Source organism: Cydia pomonella, chromosome 16, assembly GCF_033807575.1.
Source record: "Cydia pomonella isolate Wapato2018A chromosome 16, ilCydPomo1, whole genome shotgun sequence".
Classification (NCBI taxonomy): domain Eukaryota; kingdom Metazoa; phylum Arthropoda; class Insecta; order Lepidoptera; family Tortricidae; genus Cydia; species Cydia pomonella.
The window spans coordinates 14,279,819-14,298,761 of NC_084718.1; the positions used below are offsets into that span (position 1 = coordinate 14,279,819).

At 38.6% G+C, this 18,943-nt stretch overlaps 3 protein-coding genes across 3 annotated transcripts; 1 reads left to right on the top strand and 2 right to left on the bottom strand.

Annotated features, from left to right (window-relative positions):
- The first annotated feature begins 488 nt into the window (after nucleotides 1-488).
- On the top strand, nucleotides 489-18,843 carry LOC133526521 (homogentisate 1,2-dioxygenase). The gene is made up of 10 exons (XM_061863193.1): nucleotides 489-706; nucleotides 1,164-1,336; nucleotides 1,793-1,889; nucleotides 2,087-2,264; nucleotides 14,882-15,002; nucleotides 15,915-16,045; nucleotides 16,659-16,813; nucleotides 17,108-17,234; nucleotides 17,858-18,039; nucleotides 18,455-18,843. The coding sequence occupies exons 1-10, from the start codon at nucleotides 692-694 to the stop codon at nucleotides 18,587-18,589; spliced, it is 1,314 nt and encodes a 437-aa protein (XP_061719177.1). The 5' UTR covers nucleotides 489-691; the 3' UTR covers nucleotides 18,590-18,843.
- LOC133526524 (uncharacterized) lies at nucleotides 2,847-7,372 on the bottom strand. Its single transcript, XM_061863196.1, has 3 exons — nucleotides 6,632-7,372; nucleotides 5,727-5,942; nucleotides 2,847-4,465 (listed from the first exon to the last, which is right to left on the bottom strand). The coding sequence occupies exons 1-3, from the start codon at nucleotides 6,687-6,689 to the stop codon at nucleotides 4,248-4,250; spliced, it is 492 nt and encodes a 163-aa protein (XP_061719180.1). The 5' UTR covers nucleotides 6,690-7,372; the 3' UTR covers nucleotides 2,847-4,247.
- LOC133526525 (uncharacterized) lies at nucleotides 8,313-14,892 on the bottom strand. Its single transcript, XM_061863197.1, has 3 exons — nucleotides 13,528-14,892; nucleotides 12,314-12,529; nucleotides 8,313-11,013 (listed from the first exon to the last, which is right to left on the bottom strand). The coding sequence occupies exons 1-3, from the start codon at nucleotides 13,583-13,585 to the stop codon at nucleotides 10,796-10,798; spliced, it is 492 nt and encodes a 163-aa protein (XP_061719181.1). The 5' UTR covers nucleotides 13,586-14,892; the 3' UTR covers nucleotides 8,313-10,795.
- Nucleotides 18,844-18,943: the final 100 nt, after the last annotated feature.

Sequence of the window (18,943 nt, forward strand, 5' to 3'; positions counted from 1 at the left end):
TCATCTATCCAGTTTTACCATATTTATTACTTTTAATATCATCAAGCCGTTATTCTTAGAACGTTTGAGTGCATATGTTATATCAGACCATCGTTACTATATCAATGCAGCCATTTAGAGAGATAGAGATCTTTATTCGCATACCAGTATGATACATAGGTACATAAAGGACCCTGGAAAGGGTGTAGCAAAACATTTATGCGTTTAAATTGGTAAGTAAGGATAATTATTGATGTTTTAGGGTCGGCAACGTGCATGTATCTAACACCGGCCCTCAGGCCTCAATTGGTAATAGTAACCGCTTACCATCAGACGGTTTGCATGCAAATTCCCTATACACTTTTCGCCTCGCTTCTCCAGTTACCCTCCCGGGTAGAAATATTTGTCTCTATTTGAGCTTCCACAGTAAGATAGAAATAAGGTTAAGGCATATATCTACGCGCTACAATAAATGCCGTTTAATTTTTTTTTATCATTTTGTCAATTAACAGAGGTGTGTTTATTTTAATTTCGCTGTTACAATCTGTTCTGTTTACCAAGCCCAACGTTGTTTTCGAGATTGCTCGAAGTTATCTTAATAAACCGGGCGTATTAGCATACTCGTAGAAATTATATAGCCCGGCAAGTAAACACCTCGGATACTTGGTGTCGTGCGTTGGATCGCGTAGCGCGGGATTTGTTTTCGGAGAAAATGTCGGATTTGAAGGTAAGTTCTCTAATTTTTTTTCTGTATCTATGTCTGTAAGTTCCACGTACCATACTTGACAGATTAATCAATGTTATTCTGCAGCAGTAAACTATGAAACTTCCCATACAATAATATTTAGCGAACATTTTAACTGGGACAGACGGTTTGAATGTACTGAACATATACTGAAACATTGTCAAGGTAGGTAGGTACGCTAATTTTAACTGTTCCCCATTTTATTTTTTTAAGTTATTGTAAAATATGTATAGGTATGGAATGTAAAATTTAGTAGTTGTTAACTGTCGTTATCTAACAGAATAATTAATGTGTTCCATACCCTCCTTGGTAGCACTACAGTCATGTACAGCAAATATTAAACTCGTTAATAATCATGTCGTAAAACTAACTGCGATCGTTGCCCCTAAAATTACCTATTTTTTTAAGCTGTTGCTGACTTTATTTTGTTTTGTGTCAGTATCTATCTGGCTTCGGCTCCGAGTTCTCATCAGAGGACCCTCGGCGGCCGGGCGCGCTCCCGGAGGGGCGGAACACCCCGCAGCGCTGCGCCTACGGCCTCTACGCTGAGCAGCTCTCGGGCTCCGCCTTCACTGCGCCGAGGAACGACAACAGACGCACCTGGTTTTACAGGTAGCCTAAAGTTAATATAGAAATTATACTATAGATAGCGCTGTTCCATTCCAGCCGAAATTCTAAATCGCGCTATCGATATTTTCTCGAATGTTCGAAATCGAAAATGTTCACATTAGCTCTGATTAACCGCGGCCGGTCATGGCTCCAACATGACACGCTCCAAGTTTTAAAAGTTAGGTAACTAAAGTACAGTTGGTTAGTACTGTTCCGTTGGAGCCAAAATCCTAAATCGCGCAATTCAAGTTTTACTGAAAACATGGATTGTAGCCAATAGTTAAGTATGTGAAAATAACATTACATTATAGGTACCCACATAAAAAAAGCAACGGTATTATTTCGAGACTCTTTGTAGCAAAAAATTAAAGCTAACCTTCAGTGTATTGATCAGTGTATTTACAACTGTATTACTGTACCTACATAAAACTAATAGAACAATATGTTTCATATTTGCAGGATCCGCCCATCCGTTGTGCACAAGCCCTTCAAGCGTCTTGATGTCGCCAAACATCTTACCCACAACTGGGACGAACAGGAGCCTGACCCTAATCAGGTATAAACCACTATACACTACATATTCCAGTATAAGTAATTAGAATTACGTTAATGAGTCTGACCCTTACTGTGCCAGCAAGGGACAGGCGTTAGAACACAGTTAAGGTGATTTTAAGATATCATTAATTTATAGGATTTATAGGCCCCTTCAAATGAAATCTAACGGCTCAAAAATTACTGAATATATTGTTTCAGTCTCGCTGGCTGCCGTTCGACCTACCAACCACCCCAGTGGACTTCGTATCGGGCCTGCACACAGTGTGCGGCGCGGGCGACCCGCGCGCGCGCAACGGACTCGCTATACACGTCTACCTGTGCAACAAGTCTATGGAGCGCAGCGCCTTCTACAGCAGTGATGGAGACCTCCTCATAGGTATGACCTAATATACAACATTAGTGTAGACACAGTAGACCGCGTGCCAGGAACAGATTTCCATGACCAATCGCCACTCGGCTGTAAACTCGTGTAAGTGGTTAACGGCTAGATATGATGAACCCTCGTGGACGTCAGCTGCCGTTACGTTGGTGGGTTGAGAAATGGCAGCCAGCGAAACACGAAAAACATAAAAAAAAATTATCATCGCCTCTCGTTTGATAGGTACTTATATAGTCAAATGATGGTTCAGATGCTATTGTTCATTTAAAAAATCAAGTAAACGCCTGAAAAGCCATCAACTGATTACGCAATTTACACATTACGCATACTTTGCCGCCGGATCCCTTTGTTTGACATAATTATTAAAAGTCATAATGTAATGATAGTCATATTATCATTAGTCATAATTCTGAAATCGTTAACTTTTCAGGAATTTCCTTAGGTTATCCTATAGATAGGTTAGGTTTGTTTTATGGCAATCCTGAAAAGTTACGCGTTTCTGCGAAAAACCAAATTATGTCTAACGAAAATGCGGGCAAACAATACATTATGACTTAAAACTTTATGGGAAAAATAATGTGGTAAGGCGCATATTTTTTACATGTTCATTTTACAGCTGACAGTCATTCCACTGCGATAGAACCGGCTGACGGTTTTTTTAGTTTAGAACAGCATCTAAATCTGACGAAGTATCAGCCGGGAGGCGATGACTGACGAAATATGCTCCTGGCCCGCGGTCTACAGGGTGCACAGCCAGGGGCCAGCCAAGATTACGCCAAGCGAAAAAAAATGAATCGAGAAGACAGATGCTACGAAAAATCACGTGACTATTTCCATGCTTCATAGTTTCGATTAGCGTTTTCTATCAACGATTGACACGTTGACTAGGTAGTGGTTCGTTTCGAGCCTGCACACACAAAATGTCAAGGTCAGACAGCCAAAATGTATGAAACACCCAATTTGTTTTCGTGATTCCGGGTTTGGTTCCATAGTAAAAGTTGCTCAGAATGACCTATAAATTATTGCAGGTGACTAAATAAACACCCTGTATAATCACTGTCCTAATGTACTCATACCTACATAATATTATTATTAAGACAAATACGTCGAAATAAACCTGTCTAACCTAACCTGCATCTATCTACGTAGGTACAGCCGCTTTAAAAAGAATTTTAAAAATTACCAATGTTTTAGTACAAAAATATAAATCGTCGGAAATTAAATGTACAAATAACATGCGTTTACGTATTGTTATTTACTTAGTTTTAATTCGTACTTGCGTATGGTCTGGTAATTAAAAATATACATACTGTTTTATGGAAATTAAAATACATTTAATCATTATAAAACTTATAATTATTACATTAATACGAAAAAAAAACTTCTTGTCGGTAAATGCAAAACATACTATTAAGTAAACATACATACTCGTTTTACAAGTATAGTCTCTAGTCATATCATACATGTCAACTGAACTGACCCTAATATCTAAATAAATTTTGAATTTATATAATAAAATTCTTAGTTAAAACATAAGATTTTATAAAATACAAATGGAATAAAAAAAAAACATTTTTTTAACAGCAAAAGGTTATTTATTAAACTATAGATATTTATAGTCTATTTAGTATATGGCACACACATACCTACAAGACAAATTCAAATAATAATTAAAAGCAATTGTGAAAATCTCCTATAATTCCATCATATCAAAGTCCACATACGAAATTACCCGATATTCAGTAAGTAGATATTAACCGAAAACACTTAACATAACTGTAATTAAGTACTTACGTAGGTAGAACATAACGTGATGTATGAATCCTGAGGGCCTACCGCGAACACCGAAGTTCGGCGGGCATCATTCTCTTTCACTTCAATTAAGGCGTTATTAGAGTGACAGAGAAAGATGACCTGCAACTTGTGAACTTCGGTGTTCGCGGTAGGCCCTCTGGTGACGTCTCGGAGCCGCAGCGCACTTTACGTCAACGTGAACAACAGGAGCAGTGGCACGAACAGTACAACGGCCCCCGGTCCTACTCTGGTAGCCCAGTTGCACAAGTCGCCCGCACAGGCATCGCACGTTTCTATGTTTCCCCCTGTTGCATTTGCAGGGTTAGAACCCATACAAGAAGTCTCAGTGAGGTTGGGAAACCCTGACGCACATGTCCGCATCACGACCGGCGCCTTTCCTAAAACTGTCAAACAAAAAAGTAAAAAAAAGAATCGACTTCACAATAAACCATTGAGCCAGCATTTTCTGGTCTTCATCAGTAGGTCAACTGCACAAAATATCGGTTTCCGAGAGCAAAATGCATAAGCTAATAAAACTCGTTATAGGTGTGCCCTCGAAGTGTTCCCTTGATTTCTCCAGGATCACATCCTTACACCCTGACCTCCCCTCAACTACGAGTACGTAGCTCCCCCCAGGGGTCCAAATATGTCACCCAAAAAACACCTTAAAATTTTAAATTAAAATCGAATGCACACAGTCTCAAACAGAATCAAACCTCGATTCTAAGCTTAAAATTTCAAATAAGTATCTTTTAATAGTAGTTTATGTGACTGCTATCATATAATACACTCACTCATACACTCGCTTTCAGCTCGTTTCATAATCCCACACCCGTATGCCTAATTATACAGGGTGTTTATTTAGTAATCTGCGTTAATACTTTGTTTTGAATATATAGGTGCAACTTTTACTATGGAATCAACCCCGAAATCGCAAAAAATACTCTCCCATAGAAAATGTCAAGGTCAGACAGCCCAAATGTATGAAACAGCAAATTTTTTTTGGCTTTTTCGGGGTTGGTCCCACAGTAAAAGTTGCTCAGCATGACCTATATGTATATTCACCCCGTAAATTATTGCAGGTGACTAAATAAACACAACCTGCATACCTACAGTTAGTACATACACAGCTTTATCTACATAGGTACATTATAAGCTCAGACTGAGTAGAAGACTTAGGGCTGATTTAGACGGTGCGAGTACTCGCATGCGAGTTTCATTACATTGCGGTATTTGATCGGTCGGCCGAATTGGTTGTGACCTCAATAGTCCGCAATGTAACTAAAATCGCATGCGAGTTCGCGTGCCATCTAAATCAGCCCTTAGAGTATTTAACCAACTACTGGAGACGCCTTGTCTGTAATTTTTTGTACAAAACAGTTTGCCGGGGGAGGGGCACGTCAAATGTATGGCTATTTGTACGTAACAAATAGCCATGTCAGATAAACGTCAGTCCATATATGGAAGGTGGAGATAAGTCCATACAATAAGTACCTATGATGTGAGTATGACCATTGGCCGAGGTTTTCCACAGAGGGGTAAGCTCTTAACGGTTTGATGCTCTAAGCCAGAAGACGAACGGTATAAATACTATCAATACGTACATTGATATTAGTCATCCGTCTCCCGTTCTTGTTGACAGTTGACATTATGATAAAAACTTACTTTTTCCAGTCAGTTTTAGGCAGAGAAGTTCCAATCCAGGGCCAAGTTTATTTGCGTGTTCAGTTCCATTAGGCAGTAGCTCTAGAACGTGTGCACCTTCGCAATCCCTCGTGAACACCATATAGTCATCTCTTACGTCAGCGGATCCGAGAAAAGGGTCGGCGCATCCGTCGCCACCACCATTGGAGTTACACGTCCAACATCTGAGGGCTTCCCCTGGAAGTATAGAGATTTCCTTATGTACTTGGGGTTAGGTTAGGTTGTATTTAAATAGGCAGGTATATACTTATTAGAGATGCTTCGAATAATCGGAAACTATTCGGTATTCGGCCAAGCAAATCTAGCGTAGCCTATGATAAAAATAAAAAATCGGCCAAGAGCATGTAGGGCCATGCTCAATGCAGGGTACCGTAGTTCTAGTTACCAATACCATTCTGTCAGAATAAGGGCCTTGGAGCACACATATTATTTATTTCGGAGCGATGATTTCCGAAAACAATTACTTTATCAAAAAATGGTTGTTTTAGACCCTTATTCATTTTATATCTATCATTATTCATTTAATACCTATCCAACGATATCCCACACCATTGGAAATTTAAAGCAAAAATAATAATAATAAGAAAATTCTCTTCTGTCGACATTGATTTATGTATTCATACCAAATTGCAGCTTTATGCCACTAACGATCACGGAGCAAAGCAGCGGTCGGATAGACAGACGAACATGGAGTCCCTAGTCATGGGGTTCCTAGTTGACTACGGAACCCTAAAAATGGTCTTTAAAAGTTTTTAATTTACGCCAAAGACTAAGTTTAGCCATTTTACTAAAATAAATAAGGTGTTTTAGGGTGTGTTAGTAAAAAAAAACACAATAATAGGTGGTGCATATAGGTAGGAACTTACCATTCTGCACTATTAGTACAGCAATTGTTAAAACTAACAAGAAACGTATAGAATCCATTATAACTGTAATCACAAAAAACAGGCAGAATCGCTTAGATACGCGTCCATTGGAATAGGTACTCTACTAAGATCTGTTCTCACTCCTTCAATTGTTTAAAGTGGCTATCCCAAACCAAAGTGCGGTTGCTGCGCAAGTAAGTTGAAGCGAGGTTACTCCGTCTCTTTCTTTCTTTATTATATAAACAATAGAACCCATACACTCTGCATACAGTACAGGCGATAAAGTTTGTTGCGTATAGGTTTAGGTATATGAATAAATAGGTGATGTAGAAAACGGCTACCATGTAGTAGCTAGTAGTAGTAGTATGCTATTTTTAGTTCTTAAAGGACCTTTTGTGCTACTTCTTGAAATATAGTCACGTTTCGTTTTGTTAGAAAACAGAGACAAACTATATACTTCCTGGGAGCGGGAGCTTTCGGCAAATATCACGTATTTTTTCTGTTAGTACTTATGTGAGCCAATAGGGGCCCCAACAGTTTCGATGTTGCCAGACTTCATGTAATTCCCCCGAGTAATTCATTCATTCTGAGTATTGAATGACATTCGACGCTGACGGAAATGAAATAAATTCGAGGCCAGGTTCAGGTTACGAGTAGGTTCTTGGAGGATGTTGGAGCTTCGTGCATGTAGGAAGTATTAGGCAATGATAATATAACCATCGATAGGTTATATTATATACGTTCCAAAATTTTGTGATTACTGTACCTACACTATGCTACTTACGCGCAAGTGACAAACGTTTAACTTACGTAGTTTTTTTAATGAGGGCTACCGCGTTTAATTTCGCCGCTAGGGCTTTAGTACAGACGGAGGTCTTTCAAAATATCAAATGCATAGAATTTTTGGGGGCTGCAAGCTTTTTATCGCGAATTTTCACTCCTTATTCATAATTGTGGTAAATCTTTTTTCATCTTTACTTAATCATGATAAACGTTAGATATAGTTTAATAAACGTTCGTGGGTTTATAAAAAGTGCGAACTAAAATATATGCAAAATTAAACAGGTAGAAAAAACGGCAAATTTAGACGTTACAATTCCTTTGTGTATAAGTATTAGAACGCATTGATTTTTTAAAAATAAATAGCAGAATTTTGAGATCTGTTTTTCTGGACCTATGTACATCACATCTACAGAGGCGCCAACTGGTGAATAAGACAAAAACGGTAGCCCTCATTATGCCGTCTCTTTTACGCCTTTTGCGTATGTAATTGCATGTAAAAACAATAAAGATATTTTGTTAGTGTTTGCTGCCGTGGCAGTACTAGAAGCATGTTTTAAGTTTTTCGCTTGTCATGTTGGGATATCGTCACTAATTACTTTGAAACAAACTCGTCAAAATAAAAATATAGTAAGTAACTATGTATGGGATGCCTACAGAGTTACTATGTTTCAACTTTGAGTAGCAGTGTGAGATACGAGATTTATTCAAAGTAGGAACGACGATATGCCATGTCTATAGTTATAATATCATTGGTAGGAATTTTTAAGCTAACCAGCATGTGGTGGGCAAAGATTGTGCTTAGTTTGTTTATCTTTTTATGCACTAGATTTTCATGTCATTTAATATTAATTAAACTCATAATTATAATAATAATTCAGCCTATATACATATATTACCTACCTATATACTCGATCGTGGCAAGGCAAAAAATATAAATACGTAGACCAGTTTCATTTAAGGTTTCAAGAAGTATGTACTTAACTGGTAGATCGCACAGGGTTTCGTTAGTAAACAGGAGATCTTGGGTCTAATCAAGTTGGCCACCCCTGCTATATACATATATACCAGCCTATATACATATATAGGCTGAATTATTATTATAATTATATGATGAAAGAAAAAAGAGGCCTGTGCCCAGTAGTGGGACGCTCCTACTGCTGGGCACATGCCTCCTCTCATGCGCGAGAGGGCTCATATAATTATGTACTTTGAAAAATAAAACTAATATTTTTTTAGTTTTATTGACCATATTATCATGATTAGACAGATTTAAATCATATAATTAACACAAAAATAACCAAATGCTTCAGTGGGCACTTACACAATGACACAATTAATCTTATTATCAATAAAAAAATATAAGAGTTCCTTTTTACCTTTTTGGTACGGAACCCTAGAAACACAGGCCTTAAACGAATCAGTATCATACAAACAACTTTTTTGAGTCGGCCCATGCCATTGACATATGCCTAAGGACGGGCCTTACGGGCTATAAGAATGAGGCCAGTACAGCGGTGTCACGCACGGGAATTCGAGCCAATCGTGCATTCCAACGCAACAACGCGATTGGTTGATGAGTTCGTATTACGCGCGCGATCGGTCGCAACTAGTAGCGTTAGACTGCACGATTGGCTAGAATTCATGAGAATCGTAGATTTTTTGATTATTGTAAAAATTAAGAGCGAAAACAAATTTCATACATACTTTAGATTTCATAGCTGTGATTGATATACAACAAATTGTGTCACAATATTTTTAATAATGTTCATATCCAGAGAGGAAAATGAGGACTACGTTTGTATGAAAAAGCGATTTCGCACGGGTCCTCCACTTTCATTTTAATAGTGACCTTAACACTTTAAAGTCTGTGCAGGAGTTTAACATTGACCGACTCTTCTCAAAAATAAAACGCAATCATATAACATTCATAGGATTAAACATAGGTATTTATGGCACATAAATCAAACTTATAAGAAGATACCAGAAGAGCATGTTTACAATGAGCTAACTGCCCCATTCGACAGTCAACAGCGTCAGGCTTTTATTGCCCGACTGCGCGACGCAGAGGAGAGTAATGCGTGTTATTTAGCACAGGGCTATCGACTGCGGGAGTGGTCCAGTGTAAACGTGACCTAATTAAACCATAATGCATTCAGATGATGCCAACAAACAGCAAACAAATACAGCCATCCATCTCTGACACACTAGTGCGAACTGCTGTACGCTTGACGTTTGCTACCGTTATCCGAATGGAACATTACACAATGCCTTAAGAGCTCCACACACCTTGCAACAAATCGGATGCAATGTTCGATAAATTGCGCGTGAAACGAATTCAATATATCGACAAAATAGCATGCGATTTATTGTAAGTGATGCCCTTCAGACTGTCTGTTCACTGAGGCGGAGCGGAGCGGAGATGTGAGGAATCAGGCAACAACATTGATTATAATCAGACATAGAAGTTTTTCTAGCACAAACGAGTGTCTGAGAAAATGAAACATCGATAAATCTGTTATCGATAAGTCAGTCATAGATTAATAATTAAAATGTCTAAATTCTACTTGCTGTAAATTACCGAGAACTTTGAAGATTGCAAATCAATCACAAATCAGTACATACTTTCTTTATTACATATACTTTACTATATACTTAATAAAAACGTAAGCTATAGTATGCAGTGCCAAAAAGAGTAAATAACTATACTTGACGCGGCGAATGATGTTCCGTATGACAGTTTCTCGATTTCACTATTGGATAGACTTAATTTAAAAAATAATTGAAGTAATGGGTTTTTACCGTATTATTTTTGCTAAATTGTTACATTCCTCAATAAAAAATGAGTTAAAGGACCAAAAAATCATACATGCCGATATTTTATTTTGTCAATCACTTTATTTTGCCACAAAAACTTTTATGTCTGATTATAATCCAATGAAGCGGAGATTACAACCAATGCTATTGGTTGATTCCCCACATCGCTCCGCTCCGCTTCAACTAACCACTCTTACCCTCAGGGGTTATTTCCATTCACCCGACACTTTCTGCTATTTTGCTGCTAAGAGCGACAGGGTACAAGGAAACAACATAAAGCCCGACCAAAAATATATGATCATTGTCAAGACGGCGCTGTTATTCTCATGTATAGGGTGACAGTTCAGTTTAGTATGAAAAATTTAGTTCCAATGAAATTTCGCAATATGGCGCGTGATCATATATTACTGGTCAGGCTTTACCTCCTCGCTCTGTCCTGTGTGTCCTGAAAGACAAATGTAATAAACCCTTCTGTGACTAAACTTAACCTAATAGTAATCTAATTATGAAAAGAAATCAAACAAAGATGTTACCTAATGAATATAAAATGTAAAGTCTTCATACATTTTACTTCAACAATAACAGAAGTGGCGCCAGCAGGACAGCGTTTGTGCCCACTACGACGGCTCCATTGCATAAGTCGCCTACGCACGCCTCGCACTCTTCGATCGTTCCTCCAATTCTTTGGTGAATCCGGGAGCCAAGTATGCTCGAAACACACGATCCCTGTGTAATATTGGGCAAACCCAATACACAATTACGGAATACATGTTTTTCCCCAAAAACTGCAAAGTAAAAATAAGTAGATATAGGTAAGAATAGTTTATTTTCTAAATACCTTGTTCTTTGAGTCCTTTAAAGCTTTATATTTGTGGTGGTATAATTTGTCATCAGAAATAGATAAACATGCAAGAACCGGTCAGTTGAGTCTGACTCGCGCCTAAAAGACGTTCCATATAATTATCACATAAACACAATGTTTTTAAAGGGTTTAATTTTTTTCGTAAGATCAACTTACGCTTGACCTTATACACCTAAAAGTATATTTTCAAATAAGTCTCTTCTTCCTCGCGTTGTCCCGGCATTTTGCCACGGCTCATGGGAGCCTGGGGTCCGCTTGACAACTAATCCCAAGATTTGGCGTAAGCACTAGTTTTTACGAAAGCGACTGCCATTTGACCTTCCAACCCAGAGGGTAAACTAGGCCTTGTTGGGATTAGTCCGGTTTCCTCACGATGTTTTCCTTCACCGAAAAGCGACTGGTAAATATCGAATGATATTTCGTACATAAGTTCCGAAAAACTCATTGGTACGAGCCGGGGTTTGAACCCGCGACCTCCGGATTGCAAGTCGCACGCTCTTACCGCTAGGCTACCAGCGCTTCAAATAAGATATATTTTCAAATAAGTATATACTTTAAATTATTTAAAAGAGCCCTATCTTTTTTGTTTGTTGCCCCTCCAAAAATTGAACTCAATCGATTCCAGCAGTTTCAGAGGAAATCGGCTGACAGACAGACGGCCATTCCGACAGACAAGACACACAAATGATCCTATAAGGGTTTTTCCTTTTGAATTATGAAACCCTATAGAGGACAATGAGGAATTATAAGCAAAGCTTGGGTACTAGGCGACAATATACATACGTATAAGTATATATAAATACACTTATATAGATAGAAAACACCCATGGCCCAGGAACAAATAGCTCTGTTCATTACGCAAATAAATGTCCTTACCGGGCTTCATTGGCAGGGTCCCACTAGGCCAGACCAGTCGTCAAAAATTAAAAAATAGATTTTCCAAAACTGATGGCGGTCTTAATTAACAATAAAAAAACATACATACAAATTAAGAACCCCTTATTTTTGTGTCCCGTTGCAAAATAGCAAAAATTTAATCCTTATGGATTATCCATATGTTTTGTTTGCCCATGTCCAACAGCCATTTTAGTTGCAATTCAGATTATAAAAAATTAAAAAATTTGAAGTAGAACTCTAAGATTCCTCCCTTCTAAGATTATTTTGAGCAAAGAGGAAGAAAATTTAACCTTGCATAAAGAATTATCGAATCTATAAATACTTACTTTTTCCAACTAATTTTATACAGACAAACCCCAGTCCAGGATTAACAATTTCCGTGTCTGTAGTTCCATTTGGAAGAATCTGAATATGATTATAAAGTTTCGATTCACAGTCCTTGGTGAACAGAAGGTCTTCTTGTACATCAGCAGATGCTAAGAATGGATCGGAGCATCCTCTCAAATGCATGGTGTCACAATACCAGCACTTAAGGCTTTCTCCTGCAAATATACATATAATTTATGTATATTAATGTCATGGTGGTTACATAAGACAATATTCTTAACACTTCTAACGAAATAAGAAGCAGGCATTTGACCTGATAAATTTGTACGGTACGTGCCTCATATTCCACCTAAATAGCATAGGCGTAACGTGAGCCAAAAAGTTTTTGTTCAAGGTCCCAGTCCCAAAACGGCACCTTTCATAAACATTCATACTTAAACTAATATTGTTATCGATTACCCATACCCATGAAATAATAGTTTTTTTTTACAAGGGGGCAAAGTTGTTGTATTACCACTCGTGCTAATATTGGTTTCAAAGTATGAGGGTTAAACAAACTTTGCCTCCGAGTGAAACACAAAAATGTTAACCACACCAACGCGAGGAAAATACTAACAAAGAAATACCAAAAAAAAATCAAATCCAAATTAACGATATAAATAGAATATCATTAAAAATTATCATTTTGTAGTCAATTCTACCAACTAACATAAGGAAACAACTCAAAATTTGCATCTGATTACTTTGCCTCACATGAGGATGAAATCCAACTATCTAATTAGTTTTTGAACAATCAAGAGGGTCTTTGCTAGTTGGTGTGGTGAAAAACTATTTTACAGTACATACAGTGCACTTTTTGTGCATATGTCGAAACTTTAAAGAGCCATATGTACAATAAAACGTTGTACGATACACGTGTGAAGAGGTAATTCATAACTCGTGTCGATTTAAAACACTCCCTTAATTTATCACCACTCGTTGCGAATTTCCTATTTTCTGCACTTGTATCGTAAATAACTATTAACGGATTATATCACGTATGATGAATTATAAAAACATACCGACGTTTTCGATCGGACGAAGTTTCCGATGTGCCTATATTAAAGTCATTGTAATAATATGTGATATAATCAGATGGAAAATAGTTTTAAATGTTTTAATTGATTCGTAAAGTAATAGGTATTGTGATAGATATTAAACTATACTTTCTTACCTTTGTGCACAAGGAGTACAGTCATGACTAAAAGCAGCAGAGAACGCATAGAGCCCATTATCGCTAACAATAACAATATAAAATTGACACTTGAAATTATAATTGAAAGGTCACCAAAATCCTAAAGAGAAATAGAAATACTTTAACTTGAGTTAAGCGTTTGCTGCTTAATTACCTTCGTTCAATACCAACGCATAATTCGCTATAACAAGGTACTGTATTCCAAACTCATATTAACGACTTTGACCTCGAAATATGAAACTTGAAGTTAAACGAGAGTTACCGCGAGTGGATTGCTGATAGGCGGCGCTGGCGTAGCATCAGTAGCATATCAGCACTAGCATGCGATTAGGCGGGAAGTTATCGAAAGTCGCTGAAATGAGTTGCCAGCATTAAAAGAAATATTAAAGAGCATTAATCTAGTATTTAGACAATTTAGTATGGATCGGGCATGAGTGGTGGGTCTGGGGTGAACCACGGGTGAACTGACAGAACGGCATAGTCTTGTGTATCTTTCAGTAGGAGTAGCAGAGAAAGCGCTATTATTGTTTGTCCTTGTCATAGTCTCACTTGTCCTTTCTGCCTACTTCTAAAATGTCCTAAACGTTTTTTGTTGCCCACCGTTTTTTATGGCGGGCAAAAAATAACCCGACCAAATTACGTAGGTTATTTTTGGTATGTTGTCAGGAATGTTAAATAAAACGTGTTTTGATTTTGTCGCATTGCGAATGTTCTGTCCATCACGTGCGCACGCGGTATAGCACATCTATACGATCCTACCATCTTTGCTTCAAAATGAATGTTTTTGCTATGAGGTGTGGAATTAAAAGGAGTTAAATCTCTTATGGTAGAACTGTTGCAAGTGTCCAGCTATCAGCTATAAATAATAGTTCCAAATCTCTCCAGAGTAGCGCTAGAGTAGCTAAGAACCTAGGCGTTATTGACGGAGTGACGTGCGCTGTCTATGATTTGATATTTTTTTCAAGTATTCTAGGATTTGTAGCGCCACCTATTTAAGGTTTTTTGATGACATTTTTTGGTTCATGGAGATTTAATTCCTTACCTCCACCTTCCATAGTTTTTGCATATGATGCTACTCTGGCTCAGCGACCTTGTCAGTAGGAAAAGACGGCAATTTAAAAAAAAATAGCCAAGAAGAGTAGACTTACCATAGAAAATTTGAAATTCGCACCTGTTTCTACTCACAACTTGGGTGTGTTTTAGTGTGTATAGCAGCTCGGAAGCCTAGTTTGTCAGTTGACAAGGCGCGAAATCCCAAATTTGTATTGGGAGGTTGAGCTTTTGTGCTTACATTTTTTCTAGATTTTTATTAAAAATAACCTGTATGTTCCAGTTCCCCAACAAGGCACGCTACGTATCACGACCGAGTTCGGCATTATGGAGGTGGCTCCCAACGAGATCGCTGTAGTTCAGCTGGGCATGAGGTTTGCTGTCACCGTGGATGGGCCATCAAGGTAATAGATAAACTGAGGTCATTTTCCGAGTTTAGACACCCTAATAAATTTGATGCTAACTAGTCTATATTTTATGAAGGGCGCTTGGCTACCGAAAGGACAACTTCCTTTCCTTGTCTGTATCTTTCAAATTCATGTTACAGATTATTCAGAGATAACTTAAACTGCTGCTTAACTGCTTGATCAAAAAATCTCCGAAATAGCTATTATGCATATAGTTATGGCCCGCGTTAGAGCAAAAATAGCTTTTTGAATGGGTTTTAACTTAGGATTTGTTTCTTTCATTCAGTACTCTTCGGAAGTCGGTAACCACATTGCCCTATAAGATATACATATGTAAAATAATTGTTCTACATCAGCGGTACTCAACCTTTTTTCATAAGGGCTACCAAGACGGTCTTGCCTTGTAGCCCCGGGCCGCAAGATAAATAAATAAATAAATAAATATTATAGGACATTATTACACGAATTGACTAAGTCCCACAGTAAGCTCAATAAGGCTTGTGTTGAGGGTACTTAGACAACGATATATATAATATATAAATATTTATAAATACTTAAATACATAGAAAACACCCATGACTCAGGATCCATGCTCATCACGCGAATAAATGCCCTTACCAGGATTTGAACCCGGGACCATCAGCTTCGTAGGCAGGGTCACTACCCACTAGGCCAAACCGGTCGTCAGATGAATTTGCTTAAAGGTGACGTTCGAATGGCAAGGTTATCTATCTATACCAGTATCACCTGGCGGCCACCTGAATCAGCCTGGCGGGCCGCGGGTTGAGTACAGCTGTTCTACATAGTTTGTAATGTACATTACAAACTATCTACTTGGCCTGCAACCCTTCGTCTCCCGTCCTCTATAGTAATGTACTATTATTTATCAACTGTATTTGTTCCGAGCAGGGGCTATATCCTAGAGGTGTTCGATGGGCACTTCAAGCTGCCGGATCTGGGTCCAATCGGAGCTAACGGCCTGGCCAACCCACGTGACTTCCTCACACCCGTCGCTAAATACCACGATGAGGACAATATCGGTAAGTGTATAAGCCGAGTTTGTTTCTAATAATAAACTTTTTTTTTTTTTTATTGACGATTTCACTTTTTTCTTATAATCATCAGTTTAGATAACGTAGAGGGGTATAATATAACGAAGATTTAACACATAATTCTTCAGAATTGAAAATTACAAGGTTCTATCTAAACTGCGAGTAGGTATGATCAACAATTTGGCAGACCGACTTTTCAACACGAACATTATTAAGCATCACAATTGGGGCCTGCGATGCTGTGGTTACATCTGGTCTGGGCCATAATAATAATTAAGTCAGAATTAATACCCACTGTAGGCCTAGCACCAGAGTGCCGCGTCTTTTTCTCACTATGTTAATTAGAGAGGGACGGGTAGTGCTAGCGCGGGCGAGATGCTGTCGCGCCACTCCTCTGCTAGGCCTACTGATATTATAAATGCGAAAGTAACTTAATCTGTCTGATACCTACCTATTCACGCTTAAACGACTAAACCAATTTAGATGAAAGGAAAGGACATACGCGTGATAGTTTTCGTCATAGAAATCATCAGTTCTCTACACTAACGTCCAATGAAGTCTAGGGCAGAAGCTAATACTTGTCAACTTATTTTTTTTTTAGATTTCACGATAATCAGCAAATACCAAGGTGCGCTGTTCGCGGCACAGCAGCGCCACTCGCCGTTCGACGTGGTGGCGTGGCACGGCAACTACGTGCCCTACAAGTACAACCTCGCCAACTTCATGGTCATTAACTCCGTGTCCTTCGACCACTGCGTAAGCCACTTTGTACCTTCGACATCTACAGTTATTGATTATATGTATATATGATATGTAAAGTCTAAGAAAAATCCTATCCTGAATTTGACAGTTGAAGATGCCGTAATTGTTAAACGGCAACGTTTGACAACGAACCAATTACTTTACTCTTTGGGTAAAGTAAGTGCAGTTAGTAAATTTACGGAGCCGTACAGCGCCATCTCTATTAGTTATAGATTTCGAAACTCTCTCTGCGTATAGATTGTATGTTTATACCTGGGCCTGCTTAGTATGAATTACATTTGTCTCCAGGACCCTTCAATATTCACGGTGCTGACGTGTCCGTCGACGAAGCCCGGGGTGGCCATTGCTGACTTCGTTATTTTCCCTCCGCGCTGGTCCGTGCAGGAGGACACTTTCCGGCCACCATACTATCATAGTAAGTTTTACGTACCACCACGATCCAGAACTGGCTACGCAGAATAAAGTGCCCAAAATAAATATCTGTTTTAAAAGGGCTTTACAAAGATTCGTGATCTATTTGAACTTTAACAACAGATAGGATTTAAACTTAATTTGCAGTACCTAGTACAGTCAGCGTCAAATACTTCGTAGCAGTCAAAGTGGCCAAATAGTTCGGTACACCATACTAAATATATGGTGTACCGAACTATTTGGCTACTTTGACTGCTACGAAGTATTTGACGCTGACTGTACCTACGGTGCGAGTTGCATTGCGATTCGTGCTGAATACCGCTCTGTGCTACCCCCATTCAAATATGGTTCCTTACGCTTGATCGAAGTCTGACTATAAATGGAATTACAGACTCTTGGATACTGATGATTCACTACATTTTTTTTACCTCTTGTCCTTCGCTGCTTTCACTGTTGGCAGTACGTAATATAGACATACGTATATACGGCTATGCCGCATTTTTGCTAACTCGAATATTATTCGTTTTTTTTTTAGAAACCAAACAGTCACACAAACATATCAAGTAATTATATAGTTAAGGAGTGTTTCGAATTGACTTTGTTAATGTAAACATCGAATTATCCCAGGGAACTGCATGAGCGAGTTCATGGGGCTGATCCTAGGCGCTTACGAGGCCAAGGAAGGCGGGTTCGTGCCGGGCGGCGCCTCGCTGCACTCCGCGATGACGCCGCACGGGCCGGACGCGCCGAGCTTCCGCGCCGCCTCGCGGGCCGAGCTCTCGCCGCAGAAGATCGCCGTGGGGACCCAGGTGAGGCGAACAAGGGATCGCTGCCAGGTTACTGATATGGTTATGGAATGGGAAGATTGGGAAGCTGTGCTCAATTATCAAAGCGTAGCAGTAAACATGCACATGCAACTGCAAAAGTGCAATAGTGCATACATTCATAGTGCTTTTTTGTTTCCGTCGATGTGTGGGGAGACCCTTATTCGATTGAGCTGAAACGTCAAATACATATATATGTATGTTGGGTGACTGCAATATTATGGTATCGTCGAGCTGATTTGATGATGGACACAAGAGGGGACCATTGGAACTCTGTGATAAAATAACAGAACCTAATTGTATTTGTTACAATTATCTCGATGAGTATTAATTGTCAATCAGCGATAAACACTTTTATCAAACTGTAATCTTTGACAGAAAACTTATTTATTCCCAACAGGCCTTCATGTTCGAGTCGTCACTAAGCATGGCCATAACCAAGTGGGGAGCAGAGACGTGTAAGAAACTAGACGCCAAGTACCACGAGTGCTGGCAGGCGCTCCCTAAACTCTTCTCGGATAAAATTAACGTTTAGAATACAGATTCGTACTATCAACCATGGATAAAAAAAATTATATATAACATCTAGCTGAGGAAAGGCATCCATTTTTACTCTGTCGGTATGGAGCAAACAACTTTTTTCACCTTCGGTAGAAAGAGACATTATGGATTTTATGATGACACTATTTATTATGGTCATGATGTTATTACGTGTATGTACTAAAATGTTGTTTACTATTTTTATAAGAAACTTATAACTTTGTAAATAAATATGAAGGGAATAACATTGATGCACGTTTTAATTAGTATTTATAATACCTAGAATAATTTCGACTTATAAAAAATGTAGGCATCAGTTTTTTGCCACTGTGTTTCTTGATCTTACTGA